Source organism: Ictalurus furcatus, chromosome 23 (assembly GCF_023375685.1).
Source record: "Ictalurus furcatus strain D&B chromosome 23, Billie_1.0, whole genome shotgun sequence".
Classification (NCBI taxonomy): Eukaryota; Metazoa; Chordata; class Actinopteri; order Siluriformes; family Ictaluridae; genus Ictalurus; species Ictalurus furcatus.
This window is the reverse complement of record NC_071277.1, coordinates 16,432,886-16,456,943: the sequence shown is the minus strand read 5'-3', so window position 1 is coordinate 16,456,943 and position 24,058 is coordinate 16,432,886. Positions and strand designations below refer to the sequence as shown.

At 39.7% G+C, this 24,058-nt stretch overlaps 1 protein-coding gene across 1 annotated transcript in view; it reads left to right on the top strand.

Moving 5' to 3' along the window:
* Positions 1-24,058, top strand: part of nkd2b (NKD inhibitor of WNT signaling pathway 2b) — a 37,520-nt gene that overhangs the window by 8,082 nt on the left and 5,380 nt on the right. The window contains exons 4-5 of the mRNA XM_053611619.1: positions 23,218-23,278; positions 23,677-23,786. Of these exons, the coding sequence (XP_053467594.1) occupies positions 23,218-23,278; positions 23,677-23,786 (171 nt within the window). The remainder of the gene's footprint in view (positions 1-23,217; positions 23,279-23,676; positions 23,787-24,058) is intronic.

Genomic DNA, 24,058 nt, shown 5'->3' with positions numbered 1-24,058 from the left:
TTAAAACATTTGTAGTCATGTAAATGATTTGCTATTGGTATTTGTGTGAAAGTTCCAGTCGTGCACTGCCATACGGGTTGGTTCGTTGGTCCGTTGGGCCGGATTGCTTTCTCACCACAAGCGAACCACTCCAGAGTTTGTTTGCAATCGGGAGATTGTTTTGGTGCGGATTCGAACGTTTGCCGCGTTCATATATGTCAAAACTAACTGAACCAAGAAAGGAAACGCACAAGGTTTCTGAAACAGATGCTCCAAACAAGCTAGGTGTGAAAACGCCCTAAATCCCTCAGTTTGCTACTGTTGTTTGTCCAAATGAAAAGTTCACGTTCATGAAACAAATGTGCTGTTGTAAAATCATAGTCGACTATAGTCGCGTTCAGGAAGCATCACATTTAATGAGCATAATGATGCCACTTTTAAAGTCTAATGATAACAACTTCCTAACATGGTGAAGGATTGAGGGTTTAGATAATCTTGTCTGAGATTCAGTTCTGACTCATTAAACTAGCATATATTGCTGATGGAAGTTCTGCGCAAGGTTTCATTGTTAAAACGGTTAAGCTGGTTTTTTTGGGGGTTTTTTTTTGTCGCCAATGGAATTAAAACTGGGAACGTTGTTTGCTTAAACCTGTCGGAATCCCTGGATCAGTCTTTACGTCCCTCACTCTCGTAACAGCATGCATTTCCGATTAGTTACTGAATAATATGCTTTAGGATGAGTGAGTGAATATTGAATATCGAATGAGTTTAACTGAGCCGTGGGTAAACTGATATTCATGAGAGTTAGTAAAGGTTAGGACGTAGGGCTGGGCGATATGACGATACAATATCAGTGTTGTGATAAATGATGTGACGACGCACTTTACTGAGATATCCTCATAGCTTTATATATAGTCGTTTCACTTTTTTCTTTAGAAATTTAATTACAGACTGATGAGAAGCAGCTGATTTGATATTAACATTTTGTTCTTAATCTTTGCGTTTTAAAACGTTCAAAATCAGATTTTTGCGTGTTTAAGAGGCTCTCCGTATCCGATCTGCTCAAAGCCAGAGAGAGAAATATGAATGAAACCTCCTCGCAATAATAATAATAAAAAAAAAAGGCTCTACCTTTTAAACAACTCCATGTTTGAGATGTAGCGGTCCATCCAAAGCAAACAGCAGCTCTGCATCCTGCTTTTAACGTCAGCGCATGGAAGACAAGTGTGTGTGTGTGTGTGTGTGTGTGAAAGAGATTTGTGTGTATAAAGAAAAGAACAAGAAGGAAAAGTGTGTTTATGGATGTCTGCTAATGGCTAAAGTGCTCGGACTCTTTAGCGTGTGAGTGGGCGAGTGTTTATTTTCTGAAGATTTTATTTTCAAAATATTTATTAAGCGCAGAGAGGTCTGTTTTTTTTTCCCCCCTCTGGGAAGAGTGATGTCATCGCAACACACACACCCACACACACACACACACACACCTTGATGATTGAGAACAAGGAAAAAGTTTCGGTAGAAATGTTCAGTATTCACCTTAATACACAGCGACTCTGTTGCAGTAAGGCAGGAGGGATACCATGATTTGAAAATTGGAAACGTTGCCTAGCAGTAAATAAACGCTAATGAAAAGCAATTAACATTGTCTTGTTTGTCTAATCACAGCTGATCTACACTGCCCGTAACTCATTTGTGCCGCAAGTAGCTGGAGGGTTAACTTAGATTCTGTCAGCAGTAGGTAAAAAAAAAAAAAATACCTGGATTGAAACTATTTAAACTCTTCGAGTCTGCTGGATCCGATCCTGCGTTTGAACTCTCGGCCAAGTGAAACACACACAGACTCCAGGCTTATTACATTCAAGTGCGTAAGGTATGAATCCATTTCAACCCCCTCCCTCATTACGTACTCTTCCAAGTGAACTTCGCTTTCCCCGCCAATCAAGGAATATATTCTCTTACAGTCGCCATAGTGTTTTGTGGCGTTAAAGAAAGTCTTTAGTGAATTCACTCAGGCATTTGTGACAAAAATAGAAATTCATCAACAAAAAAATAATATGGATTGTAATAGAGCTGTAATGTACACGCGTTAAATAAGGAATAAAACACGATAGAGTGTGCTGTTTTTGGAAAATAATCAGCCACAGGGTGGTGTGATGCTTTTTATCCATTTATAGTTATATTTAATTTTGTGGAACGTCCATGAAACAAGTTATCACTTACGTTATAGTAGTGGGTTTTTAGGTTTTTTTTCTCTCTCTCTCTGTCCTGAAGACTTTGTCTTGGCAGAAAACTTGTCACTATAATGCACCGACACTGGAGACTCCTTCCATAAATGTTCATTAAACATCTTCCAGAAACGGTCACCATATGAACGATTACGTTTTCCTTTGTTAAATAGTAATACTCTTTGGGGGGAAAAAAAGGTTTGTTTATTGAGCCGTTACTATAGAAACGATAACGTATTAGTAAGCGCGATATAAACCTGTGGTTTAGAAAAATGTAATCCAGTGGTTTGGAAAACATTTTTGTTGCTAAAGACGATGCAGTGGTCAAGATAATATCCAATAATATGAATGAATGAATTCAGTCGAGATTCCAGAAGAGCTCGTAGGCAGGACTCTAGCTGTGACATTAATTCCCGGTCGATTATAGCACGATTTCGGTTTTGGCTCATGGTTCCGTGTTGATTTTGGTCACGTACACTCTGAGATCTCTGATTACTCCAGTTTAGGGGAGCAGTCTGAGGTCAAAGACTGAAAATAACGTCTTGAGATCTGTTTGATCTCGGAAAAACGCATATCCTTTTCTTTGCTCAGGTGCTGGGTAAATACGGGGCAGATACGAATTTCAGCCCCTTAGCATCCTGCTTGAATGTCTAGTGGGTCTAAAGTCACCCTGGATTTGTGTGTTTTTTTAAAAAAAAACAAAACTCTTTTACCAGATAAGCTCTCATACTGATTAGTTAGTTGTTCGCATAGGGAATAATGCATATTCAAAGGGCATTCACAGTTTTGTGTGCCTGAGCAAATGCCAAAAACTTCAAAGCCTCAAACCTTTCCCTGACGAAACTCTATACTCTGTCGACTTTCCAGAAAAGCCGTGTGCCCTCCAGAGCGGAGCTGCAGACACCCTAAACCCGACTTCCTGTGAAAACAAACCCTGGAACAAAAATGGGGGCAGGATTAGACAGGTTAGGTTTTGACACAAGGCTACTTTTTTTTTCTGTGTGTTCCAGTAAATGGAAATATAAAGATAGATTGATGTTGCAGTTTTTGTTCCACAGATAAAAGCATCACTTTAGAAACGTAGAGTAGTACTGCAAACAGGGAAGAGTGAAGTGTGAAGAATTATATGATATATATTGCGATTTTCAACAGTGGTGGCTTTATTTTGTTTAGACGGAAATGTCACTCGTAACAAAATTTAGTTTGCTGAACGAGTGGTCCATGAGAGTTCGAGCAGCTCGGTGGACAGAATTATCACTCGTCCTTATTTTTCCGAATCATCAAGGATGGAAATTAAACTAGTCTGATCAACCAGTCGCAAACTTGATCGTGTAAATGGCGCACTTATATAGCACTTTTATCCAAAGCGCTTTACACTGTGTCTCATTCACCTGTTCACACACCAATGGTAGCAGAGCTGCCATGCAAGGCGCCAGCTTGCCATCAGGAGCAACTCGGGGTTCAGTGTTTTGCCCGAGTACACTTCGGCATGTGGAGTCACGCGGGCCGGGAATCGAACCGCCAACCCTTCGATTAGTGGACAACCCGCTCTACCACCTGACACACAGCCGCCCCGGCTTAGATCTTGATTCTGATCGGTCAGAAGGTGTTGATTAATTTTCTCTAACAGCAGCTCTGACCGCAGTTCCGCCTGAAAGCCAAATCGCGGGTTTTTATCCAAACGCACCCGTTTTAATAAGCTGTTTCTATAGTAACAACTTACAAAAGAACTTGTACAGCACACGCGCAGCTTGTTTAAAAACATGTGTAATTGTTGATGAGGTTATTTTTTTCATTTGGGATATTTGGAATGAGTCTCCAGTTTCAGCACAGTCAGAGGTTAAAGCTGTAACTGGGAATTTCCTGACAAGTCTTCAGCACGGAGAAGTTTGCGCTTTACACTTTCTCGGTAACATGTAAAGCTGTCATTTTTCCTCTTAATAACTACGAGAGGAAAAAAGAGAGGCTGGTGAAGGAATGACTGTTTTATAGCAGCTTTAACGCAAGTGATAACTTCTTTAAGGACGTTAACGTTAACGTAACTATATTTGAATAAAAAATATGTTGTATTTTCTTTAATTAATAACAATTGCTTTGGTGTAAGAGGAATAAAACACTGTTATAGGAAAATAATCATCTTCGGGGTGATAAAAGTAACTCGTTTGCCTCAGGCTATATTGCACCGACCCATCAGTGATTCTTTTATTATAACAGCACATGCCCACATGTTTATACCTTACATATGTTACATTAAAGCTAATATTTTATGCCAAACGCAGTGTTGAGGGAAAAAGACTAGCGTTTTTATGGCTGATCACGATTCTTAAATTCCAGGGATGCCTGTTAGTCCACAAAATCACTCCGAATAAATGCCATATTATGTTGTCATCAATCACAATTATCCTGATGGAAAAATTAAATTATATCAGCATACACCTCATAATAAATAACACGTTTTGATGGCCTTTTGTTCCTTTCCAAGATTCTTGATTCAGAATGTTTATTTTGCCGTAAAAACGATCGTTCTTGAATCCAAGCACTGCTTTTTTTTTATATCTTATGTTACATATAACATGGAATTTTTTTTTCGAGGTCTAATAGTTTTGCTTCATACTTCCTTTCTTGAACCACTGTTTATTTTGTCAGCATCACAGCACAAGGAAAACCCAAAGCACAAGTTTCCAAACCGCTGCTCCGAGAAGAGCCTCCCTGTCTCGGGCCTCCAGAGCACACACACACACAAACACACACACCAACACACACGCACACACACACACACACGCACCACATGTGTAGGTATAGCCATTATTCTGCTCGTAAAGCTTCTCGCACACATCTGAGAGTGGTTAGCTGTTGAAACACATGCTGCTTCAAAGCGCTGAGGAAAAGGAGAGACTGGTTTTCCTCCAACATCCAACATTCCTCACAGATTGGGAATGGCTGCAAAAAGGCTGCATTAAAAAAAATATATATTCCAACCCACTCTCGCAAGCACAACACACCTCCTGATGCTCTGGGTCCAGGCTTCATGGTGAACAAAGGTGTGATCGTATACCTGTATGATTGAAATATTTCTATCATCAATGTTATGATGTACAGGTGTACACTCATTTGCTAATTTATTCGTTTGTAGCTGTACCTATTGGCTGCAGCTACCAAAGTATCGGTCACTTCGTATGTATATTTGCAAACTGGTGACTTTATAAGTCCCTCAGCGAAATGGAGCACCACAGGAGGGTATCTGGGTATTTGAGAATTTTCCTCAGCACTGTAGTGAAGCTCATGTACTAGTGATATTATGCTGTGACAGGCTTGGGACGATCAATGATAGTCCTGATAGGTTCCAGCTATCGCGATGGCTGTCAAGACGTCTGGACGATTGTAAATAGTGGCGTCTGCAGCTTGAAGAGTGACAAAAATCAATTGTGTCGTATCTCGTAATGCGTGTCCTTTTTGCAGATCGTGTAGTCCTATACAAACCTTAACAGCCTGCTGTTTGTCTTCGAAACAGAGCGACAAAATAGCTTTATGTTAGGTCGTTAATCCTTTACAGGATTAATAAAACAGTCCCACCCACATCTCTAGTTGAGACCAAAGAGCGATGCAGATAAGATTGAGGATCTGTCAGAACCAGAATTCATGTACCTTTCTGATAGTCTTGGCATTTCTAGCTCTGGTTTTTATTTCCAGGATTTCAGGCGGCATAGTGGTAGAGTTCATGTACTAAAATAACACCTTCTGGTTCAGCCCACGCCCACTTACGTATGCATATACAGATATTTAGAGCTTGAAACCGATAGTGGTATTGTGTTACACCCCTACTAGCCATTTTTGTGGTTGCATAAATCCCTATTTCATATTTATGTAAGGTCTCTTTCACAACGTATGGCTCTGACACAGAATCCTGCTTGAAAGTGGAAAGAGGCCATACGAAGGGGTGGCGAAGAAGGCAGCTGAAATAAAACACTGTTCTATGTCATCTTGTTGTCACCTATGGCAACTCTGTTCCTTTCACCTGCTTCCTCCCTTACTTCAAACGCAGATGGGCGTCTGACTTTTTCCTCCACGCACTAACTTACTTACTTACTTCAAATAAACAGACTACAAACACACATAGTCTGTGTGCGATCCGGCAGATATTTAACACACCCCGACATGCTGGAGAACATGGTGATCTGGGTTTTCTTTGTTTTTTTTGTTGGTTTTTTTTTTTTTTTTTTTGTGGAAAATGACCGGGGGGGTGGATGTTGAGTATCTGCCTGGGATTTTGTGTGCGAAACTTGTGATTTGTAATCAAGACGACTTTTCTGAGGCTGTGGTCCGAAATGAAAAAAAAAAAAAAGATGAACAAAACAAAAACTCACAGCAGTCTGACCGGTTTCTTCAGACATTTTCCTCAGGATGTACAGATGAAATGATGTTGTGGCTGAAAAAGCTTGATCACTGTTGGTAATTTTTCAGAAATAATGTGTGATAATGTGTGAAAACTTCATTGAAATTCTGAAAGGATTGATTATGGTTACAGGCCAGTTACAAACACTGGGGGTGTTGTTGAGAATTTAGTAAAAAAATAACCAAACAAAACAACAACAAAAAAATCCCAAACATTATTTAAGTTATAAAACAGTTGTAAATTTGATGATACATTTCCACTTGTTCAGAAATTGTGGACAGAAATGTACTTGTACGACGTACGAGCCGAGCCGTTTTTTAAAAGAACGAAAAATTTGCACTACATCTCTGATGATGAGGCGCAGCGGCAGACGTTTCTGTACTGCTCCATCACTGCGATTTACATCCTAACGTCTCCTTCATGTTGATACAGGCCTGGCTGATGGTATCAGGCTCAAGAATGTCACTGTATCAGCACATCTGTGTCTTTACCCCTATACTCACACCACATACTCACATGGGGCGAGACCCAATTGTCTCCTCCTGTTTCACCGAAATCATTATCTCCGGCTCTTAAGCTCACATTAGATCCGAACTACACCACGTTCAGGTTCACATCCCTGACTCTCTGCACTCAAAAGCTGCGTTTGTGCTTGAAGTGCTTGAATTTGCCTCTGTCCGACTAAAGAAATGGAAATGAGCTATCTTTGTTGAGAAATGCATTTGACATTCAGTATTATTAATCTGTTTATTAATGGTGTAACGATGCATCGCAGTGCAAAAATGTGATGATGTGCATCGTGGGAACGTACGATTCACATTGTGGAAATCAGCATTCTTGTAATTATGCATCTAATGAAATTGTACTGTTTGGACACCTGAGGTTGCAATCTGTAACTATAGAGTTAAAATATATAGAGAGCGTGATGGTCACATGATCGTTTTTTTTTTTTTTTGTGGAGAGTCTGCACCATAACCGGGAATCATCTGGTGCCTGATAGATCTGGATCAGAAGGCATTATCGGACATATTGTTATGTAAAGGTTGTAATGGTGGAGGTTAAGGACTGAGTACAGATAAGTGCTTTATTAGACGAGAGACAGGCAGACAAATCCAAATTGTGAATCAATAATGTGGTAAATAACAGGCTAAAGATCGGCAAACGGGCATAAAGTAGGCTGAACAAGAATCAAACAACGAGGTCGAGAACAGGATCAAAACTATGAGACATGAAACTATGAACAAAGGCTTGGTACACGGAAAACTCACGCAATACTTCACGCTAATCAATGAGACACGAGTGGTTTAAATACTAAACATAATCAGGGGTGAAATACAAAACAGCTGAGACTAACGGCTCATACGGGAAACAACCAGTGACGATACAGGGGCGGAGACAGGACAGAAATCATAACAAATGCACATGTCAAAAGTAAACAAAGTCAATGTCACTGAAACCGAGAAGCGTGCGCTCGCGCTTCGAGATTCAGAGCGCGCTGCGTGCTACGGCACTAGTGCGAGGGGAAATCATGACACATATAGTTACATATGGTTGCACAACCATGTTATAACTTTTCAAACGACACCAGCCCTGCGCCGCTGCGATCTACAGTGCTTGAGAAAGTTCGTTTGCGTTGTTTTATTCGGTTATGGAGTTCTATTTTCTTTCTAGTCAGAGACTTTTTTATTCAATCAAATTTTCGGGAGAACGTATTTATTTCTTTTTAATCTGTGGTGAACTTGTAACACATTTGGTTCCTGTATAAAACCTCTGGTCACAGCAATTTTTGATTTGTTTAGTTTCATGCGGGGAGCATGGCGGTTGGGGGTTTGAACCCTGTGTGCGCGGAGCGTGCATGTTCTCCCTGCGCTTCAGGGGTTTCCTCCGGGTACTCCGGTTTCCTCCTCCAGTCCTTGCTGTGTTTGGCATTTCCAAATTGTCTGTAGCGTGTGAATGTGTGTGCGATTGTGGCCTCATAAAGCCAGTATCATGCATCGAGTCGAGAGTTAAGACTTACTGTTAATTACCGAGTGTTTTAAAACGCCTCATGACTTGGGGCACTGGTGTTCCCTGAAATTTCTCTGTCTTAATATGTCGTTAATATCGCATTAACAAGCAAATTAAGGCAGAAGACAGACCTATTGCCAGTTTCTGCATGTTTTAAGTGAACGGCACTGGAACATGTGCCCGATAACCTCCGAAATATGAAACATGAATCACGAAAACGAGTGGTTGAATGTTTATGGAATAGTTCATCAACCAGCACATGAACTGAATGGATTTTTTTTTTTTAATGGATCCAAACAGGTCACAGCAAGGTCAGATGTCTGAAAGAGTTTTTCTTCAATAGCTTACTTCCTGTTTGAAGTATATATCATGGGTATTTCAAGAGTCATACAAGAAGAGCTAGACTTGTTGGTTGGGAAGGCATCCCCGTGTTGTAATTGTTTAGCTGTACGTGAACTCCTTGTTCTTACTCCATTTGCCAGGTGTGAGTAGATGTGCATCATTGACTCTGCGGTTCATACACTCCATGCTTTGCTGTACTTCTGACTTTAACTGCACTCGCTCTGTGTGCATTCGGCAGGCACAGGCAGATTGAAGGAGGATCTTTGATCTCGGCTCCTCGCCACGGATGAATTACACTACAGAAAACCTGTTTCTCGGGTCAGCGCTGAGATGTTTGCAAAGTGGAAGAGCAAACATGCAGCATTATGATTCGCAGGCGGGTTTCCTCTGAGTGTGAAGAATTAGTTGTATTTGTATTGTATCGCATACAAGGACTGTTACACAATATCAGTCTTTTTCTTTTTTTTTAAAGAAACTTTAACAGTTAACTCTATGCCCCTGTAAACACTGGAAAATATCCCAGAGGTAGAAAATGTGTGTGAATTCTGGTCTCAGCTACATAACTCCGGTTCATAATTAGAGATGCATGAGATTATTTTTTAACTCTCGCTCACACTATTATTATTATTATTATTATTATTATTCATGTTTGTGTCTATTTTTTAAGAATGTACCCGGTTCTAGTGACTATAAACAAACCAGTAGTCTAATTTAAACCACCGTATGTATACATTTAAAGTGCCTTAATTAAAGGATCTTTGCCTTCCAATATCTTCCTTTCATTCCCTCTCACGCTTATCTCAGAGAAAAATATTCACGCTACGCCCAAGTTGGTGCACAGAGCTGAGTCTAATACAGTTCAGTTATACCGAGCGTATTCATCATGGATGTGCTTGGCGTCGTTTAGCTGGACAGCTTGTTTCCCACGCGTCTGCACGTCCAGCCTACAGAGACGGCTGTGCAGTGCATATCTGTTCACCTGGTGATGACCTCTGACCCACGTGAGGAACTTCACAGCTCTCACACATTGCAAGTTTTGGACCACTGCAAAGTCCAAACAGGACTGAACACACACTGACTGAGGACAGAGATGGAGGGGGGGTGGGAAAGCAGCTGTTTTAAACATGGACGGAGGAACAGTATATGTGTATGAGTGAGAAAGTTAAGGAGTTTGAAACTCAACACCAAAGTGCTACCTGAACTGGAACCGTTGAGGTCAAGAGGTGTGATGTATCTCGTAGTCCAAGTGATTGATGGCTATAATGATTTCTGTGCTATGCATAGACACGTAGACTACGTGTACATGGACAGCAGTAATCTAATTATTGAGCTTATTCTGATTAAGGTGTTTACATGAGTTGCTTTTAGAAGATTCCTTTCATGGTCCTGTTTTACATGTTATAGAACGTAGATGGATTAACGGCACACGTCATTACGTCCCCACGCCACACCGTCCGACGTTCCCTCCAGAATTTAATATATTAACATATAGTTGGTCTTCGTTATGGGGCCGTATACAGTTTTGTGCGTTTCATTTTTAATTTTACAAAAGCTTCAAGTGCAGTTAATTATTTGTCATGCTATACGTGCTAATAGACGACTGCTTGAAGCCGTGGGCTGCGTCCCAAACCCCATACTTACCTACCCTATAGTAGTTGAGATACATTTATTTCACCTACTTTATACGTGTATTTCACCAATTATATAGTAGGTAAGTATGCGGTTTGGGACGCAGCCGTGCTCTCTTGTTTGCAATAAACGGTTGAGCACTGCCGTGTGTGATCGTGTCCTGTCGCAAAATGCGGTGAAAACTCCCACATGACGTTAATAATGTGATTAAGGTGTGTACATGTCTGTAATGCATGTCGATAATGCGACCAAAACAGGAGTACTCCACATGTTTTAATTCGATACGTGTTTACTTCAAGTATCAGTTTAGCCGGATCAAGGTAATAAAATATTGCTGTTTACATGCTAGTTTCTTAATCAGAGTATCGTCTTAATCGGGTTAATATTGGATTATAGTTGCCCATGTAAACGTACTGATAGAGATGATTTGACTTCAGATTAGAAAATATGTTCTTAATGTTCAACCCTAGAAAAATCCTAAAAGTTAGGAAAATCCCACATTATTACATGACGGGTTCACTCAACATCAGCTGAAATTTCACAATACTTTTCTGTAATTCCCTGAACCAGTTCCATACTGAAATATAAGCAGTGCCACTCCAAATGACAAATGCTGGAACTCCTATTTAGTGTTCTTACTACAATGTTAGTCAGCTTTAAAAGCACTACAAAGTTCTTTCTTCGTTAATTCTTTCATCTTTAGTAAGCACTTTATTCTGGTCAGGGTCACGGTGGACCTGGAGCCTATTCGCAGATCACTGTGTATGAGGCAGGAATACACCCTGAATGGGACGCCAGTCCATGACAGGGCACTGCACACACACCTTCACACCCATGGGTAATTTAGAGTAGCCAGTTACTCTAATAACATGTTTTGGAGATGAGGGAGGATACTGAAGAACCCAGAGGAAAACCACATGGACACAGTGAGCACAGAGCCCAGGATCAAACCAGGAACTCTGGAGCTGTGAGGCGGCAACAGTACCCTTTGTACCAACATGGCACCAGCAATAGAAAGTCATATAATTTCTTGCAAGACTTTTTTTCATAGCTGAGTGTTTTGTTCTCGGTGTCTAAAAGACCTCATTGTTGTGACCTGTATAGGTAGGTTGTAATGTAACAAGGGTGACCCCTCCTAACCTCTTGTATTCAACCACTAGACCCAAAACATGAGCCTCAAACAAAAGTAATATTTCACATGAACCATACCTTTTGAGTACAATCAATCTATTACCCATAATTCACTGCAGGCTTATGAGAAGTGGCAGCAGATTTGTGGTTTGTGGCATTAAAAAAAGTATAAAGTTAGCTACATCATTCATCAGCAGTACTAGAGGTCTTGTGTTTAGCATCACAGGTTTGCCATTTTGTTTTAATATACTGTAAAGTATATCATAATCACAATGAGAAATGTAAGCAATATAATGCCATGCTATTTCCATGAACATCATACAGTCACTCCACTGAGTAAAAGGTATCGTAGACGGGTTGCCCGCCTCTGATAAACACACAGAGCTCTGAGACATAAACACACTTTTCAAAGCTCTGCATGCTGTATACACTTCTATTGTTTGTAATGATACAAAATCTCCAGTGTTTTGGCTTTGAGCGAGTTGGAATAGACATGTTTGGAAAATTTGATTTGTGTTTTGAGAGATTGGTAACCATTATGATTTAGAATTGAAACCTTTTTATAAATAAAGTGCAAGAACTATAAAGGATAACGGAGAAAAAATGTATACGCAAAGCTTATTATGATCTAATGTATGAAAAATACAATAGAAAGAGCTACATCAGGATTGCCATCTGCAGTTAAGCCATAGCATTTATGACTTTTGCTACAGCTGAAAGCTACACTTTTGAGAAAGGACGTGGAAAGTAAGCTTTTCAGAAAGGACACCTACACTTTTTGGAAACAACCCCAGAAAACGACACTTTTCTGAACTGGCACCTGAAAACTACACGTTTCTGAAATGACACCTGAAAACTACACGTTTCTGAATCAACCTCTGAAAACTACACTTTTCTGAATCAACCCCTGAAAACTACACTTTTCTGAATCAACCTCTGAAAACTACACTTTTCTGAGACGACACCTGAAAACTACACTTTTCTGAACTGGTACATGAAAACTACATGTTTCTGAAATGACACCTGAAAACTACATGTTTCTGAATCAACCCCTGAAAGCTACATTTTTCTGAATCAACCCCTGAAAACTACACGTTTCTGAAATGACACCCGAAAACTACACGTTTCTGAAATGACACCCGAAAACTACACGTTTCTGAAATGACACCTGAAAACTACACGTTTCTGAAATGACACCTGAAAACTACACGTTTCTGAATCAATCCCAGAAAACTACACTTTTCTGAATCAACACCTGAAAACTACACGTTTCTGAAATGACACCTGAAAACTACACGTTTCTGAAATGACACCTGAAAACTACACGTTTCTGAATCAATCCCAGAAAACTACACTTTTCTGAACTGGTACCTGAAAACTACATGCTTCTGAAATGACACCTGAAAGCTACACTTTTCTGAGACGACACCTGAAAACTACACTTTTCTAAATCAACCCCTGAAAACTACACTTTTCTGAAACGACACCTGAAAACTACATGTTTCTGAATCAACCCCTGAAAACTACACGTTTCTGAAACGACACCTGAAAACTACACATTTCTGAATCAACCCCTGAAAACTACACGTTTCTGAATCAATCCCAGAAAACTACACGTTTCTGAATCAACACCTGAAAACTACACTTTTCTGAATCAACCCCTGAAAACTACACGTTTCTGAATCAATCCCAGAAAACTACACTTTTCTGAATCAACACCTGAAAACTACACGTTTCTGAAATGACACCTGAAAACTACACGTTTCTGAAATGACACCTGAAAACTACACGTTTCTGAATCAATCCCAGAAAACTACACTTTTCTGAACTGGTACCTGAAAACTACATGCTTCTGAAATGACACCTGAAAACTACACTTTTCTGAGACGACACCTGAAAACTACACTTTTCTAAATCAACCCCTGAAAACTACACTTTTCTGAAACGACACCTGAAAACTACATGTTTCTGAATCAACCCCTGAAAACTACACGTTTCTGAAACGACACCTGAAAACTACACATTTCTGAATCAACCCCTGAAAACTACACGTTTCTGAATCAATCCCAGAAAACTACACGTTTCTGAATCAACACCTGAAAACTACACTTTTCTGAACTGGTACCTGAAAACTACACGTTTCTGAGACGACACCTGAAAACTGCACTTTTCTAAATCAACCCCTGAAAACTACACGTTTCTGAATCAACACCTGAAAACTACACTTTTCTGAACTGGTACCTGAAAACTACACTTTTCTGAGACGACACCTGAAAACTACATGTTTCTGAATCAACACCTGAAAACTACACTTTTCTGAACTGGTACCTGAAAACTACATGCTTCTGAAATGACACCTGAAAACTACACTTTTCTGAGACGACACCTGAAAACTACACTTTTCTAAATCAACCCCTGAAAACCACACTTTTCTGAAACGACACCTGAAAACTACATGTTTCTGAATCAACCCCTGAAAACTACACGTTTCTGAAACGACACCTGAAAACTACACATTTCTGAATCAACCCCTGAAAACTACACGTTTCTGAATCAATCCCAGAAAACTACACGTTTCTGAATCAACACCTGAAAGCTACACTTTTCTGAATCAACACCTGAAAGCTACACTTTTCTGAACTGGTACCTGAAAACTACACGTTTCTTAGACGACACCTGAAAACTACACTTTTCTGAGACGACACCTGAAAACTACACTTTTCTAAATCAACCCCTGAAAACTACACTTTTCTGAGACGACACCTGAAAACTACACTTTTCTGAGACGACACCTAAAAACTACACTTTTCTGCGACGACAGCTGAAAACTACACGTTTCTGAATCAACCCCTGAAAACTACACTTTGGAATAAGCATTAGATTTGATAACAAACCTAACAACTAAAAGTCAGTGGTCGTGAGCTGATGTGTGTTTAAATGCCCTGCATGTGGAGTTTTTGAGTTCTTCAGCACTCATGTTTAAAGGTGGTCCTTTAAAATGGTTTGCAGAGTTGCTCATGCTTCAGAGAACAGTATGGTACATTTATTTTTGGAGTGTGTAAGGAAAAGGGGCTAAAGGGCTCTGTAAAGGGGCCCCTAACATCTGGGAGAGATTTTCATTCAGGCAGAAGTTGGAGCTGCACTCACTCGCTCTCAATATGATGCAGACAGGAACTACGGCCCAAATGCAGAAAACACAAAGCTCTCGGCTTGCCTCGTCTCCTTCTCACCGGATTATTACACAAGCACTCAGGTTAAGACACAAGCGAGTACGCTGCGGCAATTTGATATATGAACAAAGCTGACAATAATGTGTGTGTGTGTGTGTGTGTGTGTGTGTGTGTGTGTCCAGCCGTGAACAGATGACGCCCTGATTTAGGGCTTAGCTTAACTTCAAAAGGCAGGACCGAGTCTCCGTCTCCTGCGACCCCCGCTCTCTGCGCAGCTGTTGTTTCAGTGTGACCAAAGAGCTTCCTGAGTGCTTTATGTGCTGCCAAGACAAAGTTCTGCCTCACTTTTGACCTCAGGGTGAAAAAACAACGCTGTGTGTGCAAACAGCACTGTCGTCTTTTATTTATCGGTATTAGACTGACTTAATTTAGAATAGGGCGTGAAGAAGTATAAACACTGATATTAATATCGATCTAAAGGAGACCAAATTCATGTAGTAGCAAATTCTTATATAGTCAAAAAAGATCTGCCATGGGACAGGGGTGTTCTTTAATAAATAAAAAGATGTTAATTGTTAATAAATTGCTGTGGTATAAGAGGAATAACCAGCGTTCCACCTCAGCGTTGGTTATTTTCCTACAACAGCATGCCACCCGTGTATTATATAGATATTGTGATTAATAATTACGCTTTTCTGAGATATTTTTAAATAAAAAAAATGTATTATAAACTGCCTGGAAGCTGTTAATGTGATGTTAATTAATTTTCCTAATCTTTAAATCTGTCAAACTTTTTTTTTTTTATTAAATTGCAACACTACGGTATTGCTGCCAATTTGTTCACCATGATGTCATGTAGAAATCTCTTTCTGAATCATGATATGAACATTTTGTCATATTGCCCAGTCCTATCAGTAATTCAATAAAACACTCATAATTAATCAACCAGTGTATCAGTGTGGTGCTGTAATTTATATCGATATACTGTGTATGAATGTCAAGTGGTAGCATATATTATCCTTCAGAATGCTAACACAACAGTTTTTCAAACTATCCTGCTGCTTATTTTTTGGACCAATTCATTTAAATGTGATAAATGGTGAACGTCTGAAGGTTAGTAATAGATTCAGAGGCAGTGGTTACTTTAATTTGGTGTAATTGTGTGACCGTGATTGTTTTTTTTTTTTGTTTTTTTTTCATGTTCTAGCTTTTTCCCCCCTCAGTCTCTAAAACCACACCCTTCTTCTTGTCTTCAGCTCAGACACATCTGGTTTTGAGTCGGGACCGAGTTTCCTTCACCGCGTCTCCTGTTACAGGTCACTGGATCACGGGATTTCTTTGTGTTTTCTTTTCATCATTCTGGGCTCCCTTCGGCGTCCAGCAAGAGCTTTGACTTCCTTTCTTCACCAAGTCATTCTATAGTTCTGTTCAATTCTGTTTAGTTAACGAAAAGTAACTACCGTCATAGTCGATTATTGGTTCTAGCTCAACATCGAGGGTCTGGACAAACTTCGAAATAGTTCAATTACTTTCTATTTGAACTGAATCTACAAGACACTTACTTCACCGCTGATATTAAACTGCTCAAACAGCAGTATGGTTGTGCACACGCTCACATATGGATGTGCGTGAATTTTCCTCATCCTGCAAAAATCCGAGATGTGAGCCAGGTTGAAAATAACAGGGATATCAGCAAACTTCCTGCTGCATTTCATTAGGTGTAGATATGAAAAACATGTTTAGAGTGACTCATAAAAGGGAGAGCGAGGAGAATATACCTGTAAGATGTGTGTGTGTGTGCTGTAATGATTTTACTAGGAGATACGAGGTGCTTTATTGGTGCTGTTAATTACGTCAACCACACGAAGCTGCATGCTGAGCCATTAGAGTCGTCGACTCCAGCTAGAATTCCTCAACCTGGAATTAAGTCTGAAAGGATAGTGTAGTAGTGGGTGGTATGGCCCGAAAAAAATTTTTAAAAAAAGATCACAATATCGTTACAGTACTGTGAAAAAGTCTTAGTAATAAAGTAATAATGCAGTAATAAATGAAACAAAGTCAATATTTGGTGTGATGACCCTTTGCTTTAAAAAATAAATTAGTAGTAGTAACCTCAGGTACAATTTGTGCAGTTTTATAAGGAAATTAGCTAGTATGTTTACTGCATCAGCCACGATTCTTCTGGAGACTTCTGGAGTTCATCTGAAAACCCAGCAGCCTTCATTATGTTTTTTGTCTGAAAAGTGTCTCTTACATGATTTCTTTACCGACGTACAACAAATTTTCTGTAACATTTAATTTTGTGCTGGAAAACGAAACGTTTTTGTAAAGTAAAAATCTATAACAAAGTTGTTACTAAATAAAAAATGGGGTGCCTAAGACTTTTGCACAGTACTGTATATGTAAGGGCATGCTGTTATAGGAAACAAATCAGTGATGCGGTGGTGCGATGGATCCCAGCGCAGAGTGGAGTTACTGTCACCTCCCTGAAGATTTACCATAACAGCAGGTCCCAAAGTGTTTTAGCCCTCTTATAGTAGGACAAAAATATCATATCGTGATACTTGAGGACATTTCTACGATGCACGATGTGTAGCATGATATTTAATTTAGCTAACAAACTATCTGCAAAACAGTAGTAAAATAAACAAAACAAAAAAAATGTGAAACTGTGTTTTTGCGATACTTTGCTTCAATGCCTACAAAGACAATTAAGATTAAGTAAAAAAAAAACATGAAATCAATGGCATCCATTCATCCATCCATTTTCTGTACTGCTTATCCTACACAGGCAAGCATGCTAACCGCTAAGCCACTGTAAGCCCCCCCCCCTCCCCCCAGCATCCATTCAGTACCATTTAATTTGTAATTATTAAAAATCTTTTACAAAAAGAACAACAAAAAAAAACATTTCCATACCAGCAATATCATGAAATCCATATTATATCAATATATTGCCCAGCCCTCTTTTATACCTCAGCAGTTTGTTTAACGTTTTAAAAATATATTAAAGACAACACATCGTAGTATTTATCCGTGTAATGTTGTGGAAAGTCCATGAAGCAAATTAGTTCTTGTTTTTCTTTACGTTATAGCAGCTATAATCAGTATAAAGTCGTTCCCTCAACCATCCTCTCCTTTTTTCTCTTTCCAAGCTCGTCATGTTCAATCTTTTGCAAAACACTATGTACTATAGTGTACTATAGTCATGTACTGTAGTGTAGTACATCTTTCAGTGGTAGCTCAGTGGTTAAGACCGGTGTCTATTTAGATCACGAATATGGATTTTTCACTTTGGTTTCTGAGTATTTTTAGTGAAAATACCTCAGTAGATAGACCCATGCATCTCTTACAGTTTTTGTATCACTGATATGACTTTTCCCATCATTCCTCTTTTACACACTTTGTTGCATGCTATAGGCTGCTGTATATACTGTGAAGAAATTAATTATGCCATTCAAGCATACTTATACTACAGCATTGTTAAATTCTGCATTCTGATTGGACAAAAGGTGTTGATTAATTTTCTATAACAGCAACTGAACAGCAACTTTCTGTAAGGACATGTTTGTTTAACATTAATGGAAGGAGTCTCCAGTGTCAGTGCTTTGTAACAGTCTTTCTTGGTACCAGACAAGCTCGTAATTCTAGTTCCTATAACGTAATTGATAACTAACAGCTATCTAAGTGTTTTCACAGCATTTTTTGTTGTTGTTTAAACGGCACGACGTTCCTTAATAAATAATAAAAACTTTAGCATTGTTATGATGTAATAGAAATCAAACACTTCTGGATGTGCTTTCATTGGAAAACGGCCAACGTCAGGGTGGAAACAGTAACTCCGCTTGAGACTGCATCATACTGCAATATTATTGATGGTTTTCTTAAAACATCACACTCCATCATGTGTTAACTGGGAAAGAGAAAAGAGTGTGTGTAGGGGGAAAACATTTCTCTCGTCTCAGCGTAAAATAATCGCTCAGAAGAAGAAGAAAATACGAAGACTGTTGCGTTTCATGTCACGTTTCAATAATAAACTGAAGAAGAATTTGTTGCTTGGACTCCAGATGGCTTCTCTAACATCCATCGTTTCTCGTAAACACACAGTGTCGCATATGTCGGTTTGTTTGTTGTGTGTGGTTTTGTTAATGTTGCTCATTTTGTTGCTGGGTCTGTTGTTTAGTTAAACCAGAAGCTTTCATGGTTATTAGCTGCAGATCTGTACTGGAATTAGGGTTTGTTTTTCTCTGCTCTTAATTAAACATATGGACAGCACATTGTTGATGGGGTTTCTGGTTGAAGTGCCACATTTCTGCTCAGATGTGTGTGTATTAAAAGAACAACCTGAATCAGTTATATGATGTACCACGTTCGACCACAGCGCTATTGAATTCTCGGATCTGATTGGTTGGAAAGTGTTGATTCGTTTTTAGCCGCTCTGACAGTAGTGCAGGTTTATATTAATGCACTCATTCAAATAGTACCAAGTTATTCAGGGACTCGTGTAGTGGATTTAAAAAAAAACAAAAAAACGTACAGCCTCGTTGTGTCGTGCTGTTGCAGTGTTGTTGCATAGTTTGCGCTGTGGGATACGGTATTGGGATTGACCTGCAAGGGGAGAAGGAGAATTAGTGGATAATAAAGAGATGGAGTTAAACACGGTCGCACGTTTCTCTGACGAATAATTTATTTCTTTTACAAGTGTAGTATGCCACAAGCCTGTAAACCTTTGAAAGATATACCAGTAGGCTGCTAACCTAAATAATATGTTGAAAATCGAAATATTAAATCAAATATAAAAACCACGGCTGGGTGACATGCCTTTTTTTCCCCACAAAGCCGACATACGGTTTCGTCCAAATGTATTGCTTCAGCTCTCTCATTAAGCACGTATCCAAGATGTTCCCAGATCGCCGAGGTAACGTTTGGTTTCCCAACAAGATCCATCGCAGCATCAGAACCTGAAGTGAAAACGCAGAACTCGCCTGACTGGATTTTGCCACGCTCAAACAAACCCGCGTCAAACTAACAGACAGCACCACATAAGGCGTTTGATTATGATTAAGTCATTTGTGTATTAACATAAATTCTCCTGCTATATGGTAAGCTATAAATACAAATTAATATGGCAACTGTTATTATTATTACACTTGTATACAGAACATTTGTACTCGTCGTAGTGCCCACTCAAGCAGAAACATTAACGTGGCGTGTGATGCGACACTACCGCAGGTGGCACTCCACCACCGCGGTGGCAAACTACCACTGCTGTGGTGCGGTTGTCATGTCCACCGTCACAGCCCTACTTACCTACTTACAGGAAGAGACTCTTGACAGTGTCTTATCCATATATAAACAAACAGGATACATATGGGGCGGCTGTGACTCAGGTAGAGCGTGTTGTCCACTATTCGTAGGGTTGGCGGTTTGATTCCTGACCCACATGACTCCACATGCAGAAGTGTCTTTGGGCAAGACACTGAACCCCAAGCTCCTCCCGAAGGCAGGCTAGCGCCTTGCATGGTGTGTGAGTCAATGTGCGAATGAGTCACAGTGTAAAGTGCTTTGTAAAAACGCTATATAAGTGCAGACCGTTTATCATAAATGCATTAGGTGGTCCTTCAAGTGTTGGTATTCTGCACTTTTCACAAATGTGTTTTTTAAAGAAAACCATCTTTACGTTCTCCCTTTTCTTTCTCTTGCACTGTTTCTCTGTCTCTATTTTCTTGTCTTTTTGCTTTGCCGTGATATTTTTCCTCCTCTAAATTTGGTCCTTTGACTCCCTCTCAGTCTCGAATGTCCTGTTCTCCTCACTCAGTACCCCACCGATGACCTGTGACCCTTGATCTCTGAACTCTGCCAGCTCCCCTGTAGAGTCGTTCCTCAGACTTGCTTTCTTCACGATCTCTCTATCAGCCCGAGCATCGCTTTTTCCCAATCAACATGGCCGATATTTCACTTTACTCTTCATAAAGTTGATCAGTCTTTTATAAAGATTCACAGAAAGGAAGTGAAGCTTCTCTATCTTCAGCTTTATAGAGCACGAAGTATCGGTCTCTGTGATCTCTCAAAAACACATTCAGTCAAGATTTCTGTGTAAACATGAGTTCAGATGTGTGTGTGTGTGTGTTCTTTGGATTTACAGCAATCTGCTTTGTTTCTTGTAACGCCGAACAGGTCGGGATTTGTGAATCGATGTGTGTGGTTTTGCATTTTTGTGGTGCAGGTTTTCTGATGAGCTTCATGACAGACGATCTCCGTTTCTCTGGTTTCTGCCGTCTTTCCCTGTGGAGCTCCTCACTTTTTTAATCACTTCCATCTCACTGTCAAGAATTTTCCACTGATTTAACCGCGATTTACACAGTCATTCAGCAATACACTCACATACACACAGCATAAACGTTAACAATGGAAATGATGTCCTTATCGTGCCCTTTGTGATTATTTTGACTGAAAACATTAACGATCACTGAAAGTATCTTGTGTGTGGCTACGTCTCAGATTACGTACTAACTCTATGCACTTACCTGTGGTTAGTGTTTAGTGTAAAAAACATTTTTTATTATTATTATTAAAGGGAAATGATACCACAGATATAGAGCAGAGAGTGTTTGGTGTGCCACAATTTATTACTTAAAGGTTCTAGTACATCATCCGAGTGGTATTAGTACACCACAACTGGTGGAGTCATGCCACCAGACAACCCCACCAGCCTCCAAATTAAAATTGCTCTCACCCATCAATTTATTATAGACACTATACACGTACTGGGTAGGACACCCCCCCTCCCCAATTTTGCTCTAAGAACAGCTTCAATTCATAGCATGGTTTTCACAAGGTGTTGTAAATTTTCTGATGTTCTGAGATGCTTTTCTGCTCACTACGGTTGTAAAGAGTAGATATATTTTTGTTACTCTAAACTTCCTGTCAGGTTAAACCAGTCTGGCAACCATTCAGCAGAAACAATCATGTGATGGTCAAAGTCACTGAGGTCACATTTTTCACGTCACTTGTTCTGATGTGTGCTGTGAACATTAACTGAAGCCCTTGACCTGTATCTGCACGATTTCATGCACCGCACTGCTGCCACATGATTGGCTGATTGCATGAATGTGCAGCTGTTCCTAATAAAGCGGCCGGAGAGTGTAAATGCTTAATATAAAGTAAGACTTGAATTACATACATTCTATCAGGTCCGTCTTTTTGTGTCAAGCGACAGGTGCATGGGTTTAATTCACTTAAGTTTTATAAAGTATAGCACTTTTAACACTTTACAGAATTCAGGTAGATCTCTAATGCTCGAGCGAACCAGTGGAGACAGCGGTGAGGAAAAACTCCATGACCCTGCGTTTACACTTGACAGATTTTCTCATGTTTATGACACGGTAACGCGACAAATCCAAACAAATAGCTTGAATGATTTCATTTACCAAACCTTTGGTTTCTTCAGTTTCCCACTCTCAACTTTAAGTCCTACCTGCAATTAGTTCCCATTTACTCTTTGACACGAGAACGAAAAAACTTATTATCGTAGTTTTATCATTTGCTGCGTCTCAATACGCCTACTTATACCATGCACTAAGAGTATGTACTCTTTTTGTGAAGATAAAGAACATACATTTGAGTGTGTAGCAAAAGAGTATGCAAGTACTGGGACACACTGACACGTCATGTAACGGAAGAGAACGGTGTTGCTTAGTTACGCAGTTACACCGACTCCTCCTCCGTCACGCAAGGAGTTGTGGGTAATATTAGCTGAAAAAGTGTCCACGGATCCACAGTTCGAAAATCTTCCAGAAATAGTAGACCATCCAGGTACCTTTGGGATACTCGTTTCAACACCAATTCAAATCTCAGATATTAATTAGGAAGGACAGTAGGCGTATTGAGACGCAGCAATTATAAAAAGATTAACACTTATAGATATTGTTGGCGCCACTGGTGAGTGTAGTTAGCTTTAGTACTGTTTGCTTTCTTTGCTAACCTGCCAACTAAGCCAGTACAGAGGCTAGCATGTAACATGTAAATCAAACAACCAATTTGTGTGCAACCAATAGGGACGCTCCGATCGATCGAATGCGGATTCTTGGCTTTCGAGTATGTAGATATGACTATTTGTATAAAATTCACCCAGAGATCTGTGTTCCCACAGCCCTGATAATATTTCAGAAATAGAAATGTGTTCAGGTAATTGTAATATGGTATCTTTTGCCATAATGTCCACTCCTACAGGAGAGATATGAACACACACACACACACAGACACTGAAACACAATAAGATGACAAATGTGTAGTGTCATCTCTGCATCACTAACATCTCTCTCTCTCTCTCTCTCTCTCTCAGGACTTAGACAACAGTGAGTTTAAGGATGGACAGTTTGGAGACCACCACTGCCCCCTAGAGGGTATGTACACACATACACACTGCAATTCACTCACTTGATTCCTCCGCAGACTAGTTTCCATCCAAGTGTTATTACGTGAAAAATCTTATATAGCAGAAAAAAAAAGAAGTTAAAGACATGATTTTTTTCCCCATGTCGATTATAGGCATTGTGATAAAATCGAGAAATCAAACACGTTTGAAATTAGCGTGGGGTTTTTTTTGGCAATAAGGCAAATTTATTGTTGAAATCTAATTTGGTACACTCCAATAACAACATAGATCATAATATTGATATTATATTGTTTTATTGCCCAGACCTAATTCACATCTCATTTCATCTAATTATTTATAACAGTCTAATTTTAGTAATTGTTTAAAAGTGTGGTATGTGGTGTTTGTGTGTGTGTGTGTGTGTAGTGGTCCTGCCTCCTGAGAAGGCGGAGGGCTGTGAAAGCTTCGTGCAGTTTGTGAACGGTGAGGAAGGAGAGAGAGAGAGCAATAAAGCAAAGAAACGCATCAGTCTGAATGTAAGAACGAACACACACACACACACACGCACGCACACGGAATGGCTGAAAGTTGCACATGATTGTAAAGGAGCGTAGTAATAAATTATATACTACGGTTCACATCAAAGTAGCAAGTATACGCTCAGTGACAGGAGATATAATTTCACTGTCCTGTTTTGAATCATACCGAACCCTGTTTTCTCTGTCTGGCCTTTCCCCCTTCCCTCCTACATGCCGTGTCCTGTATAATAAAACGGCGACTCAGAGTTTAAGAGCTCTTCAGAAATGTG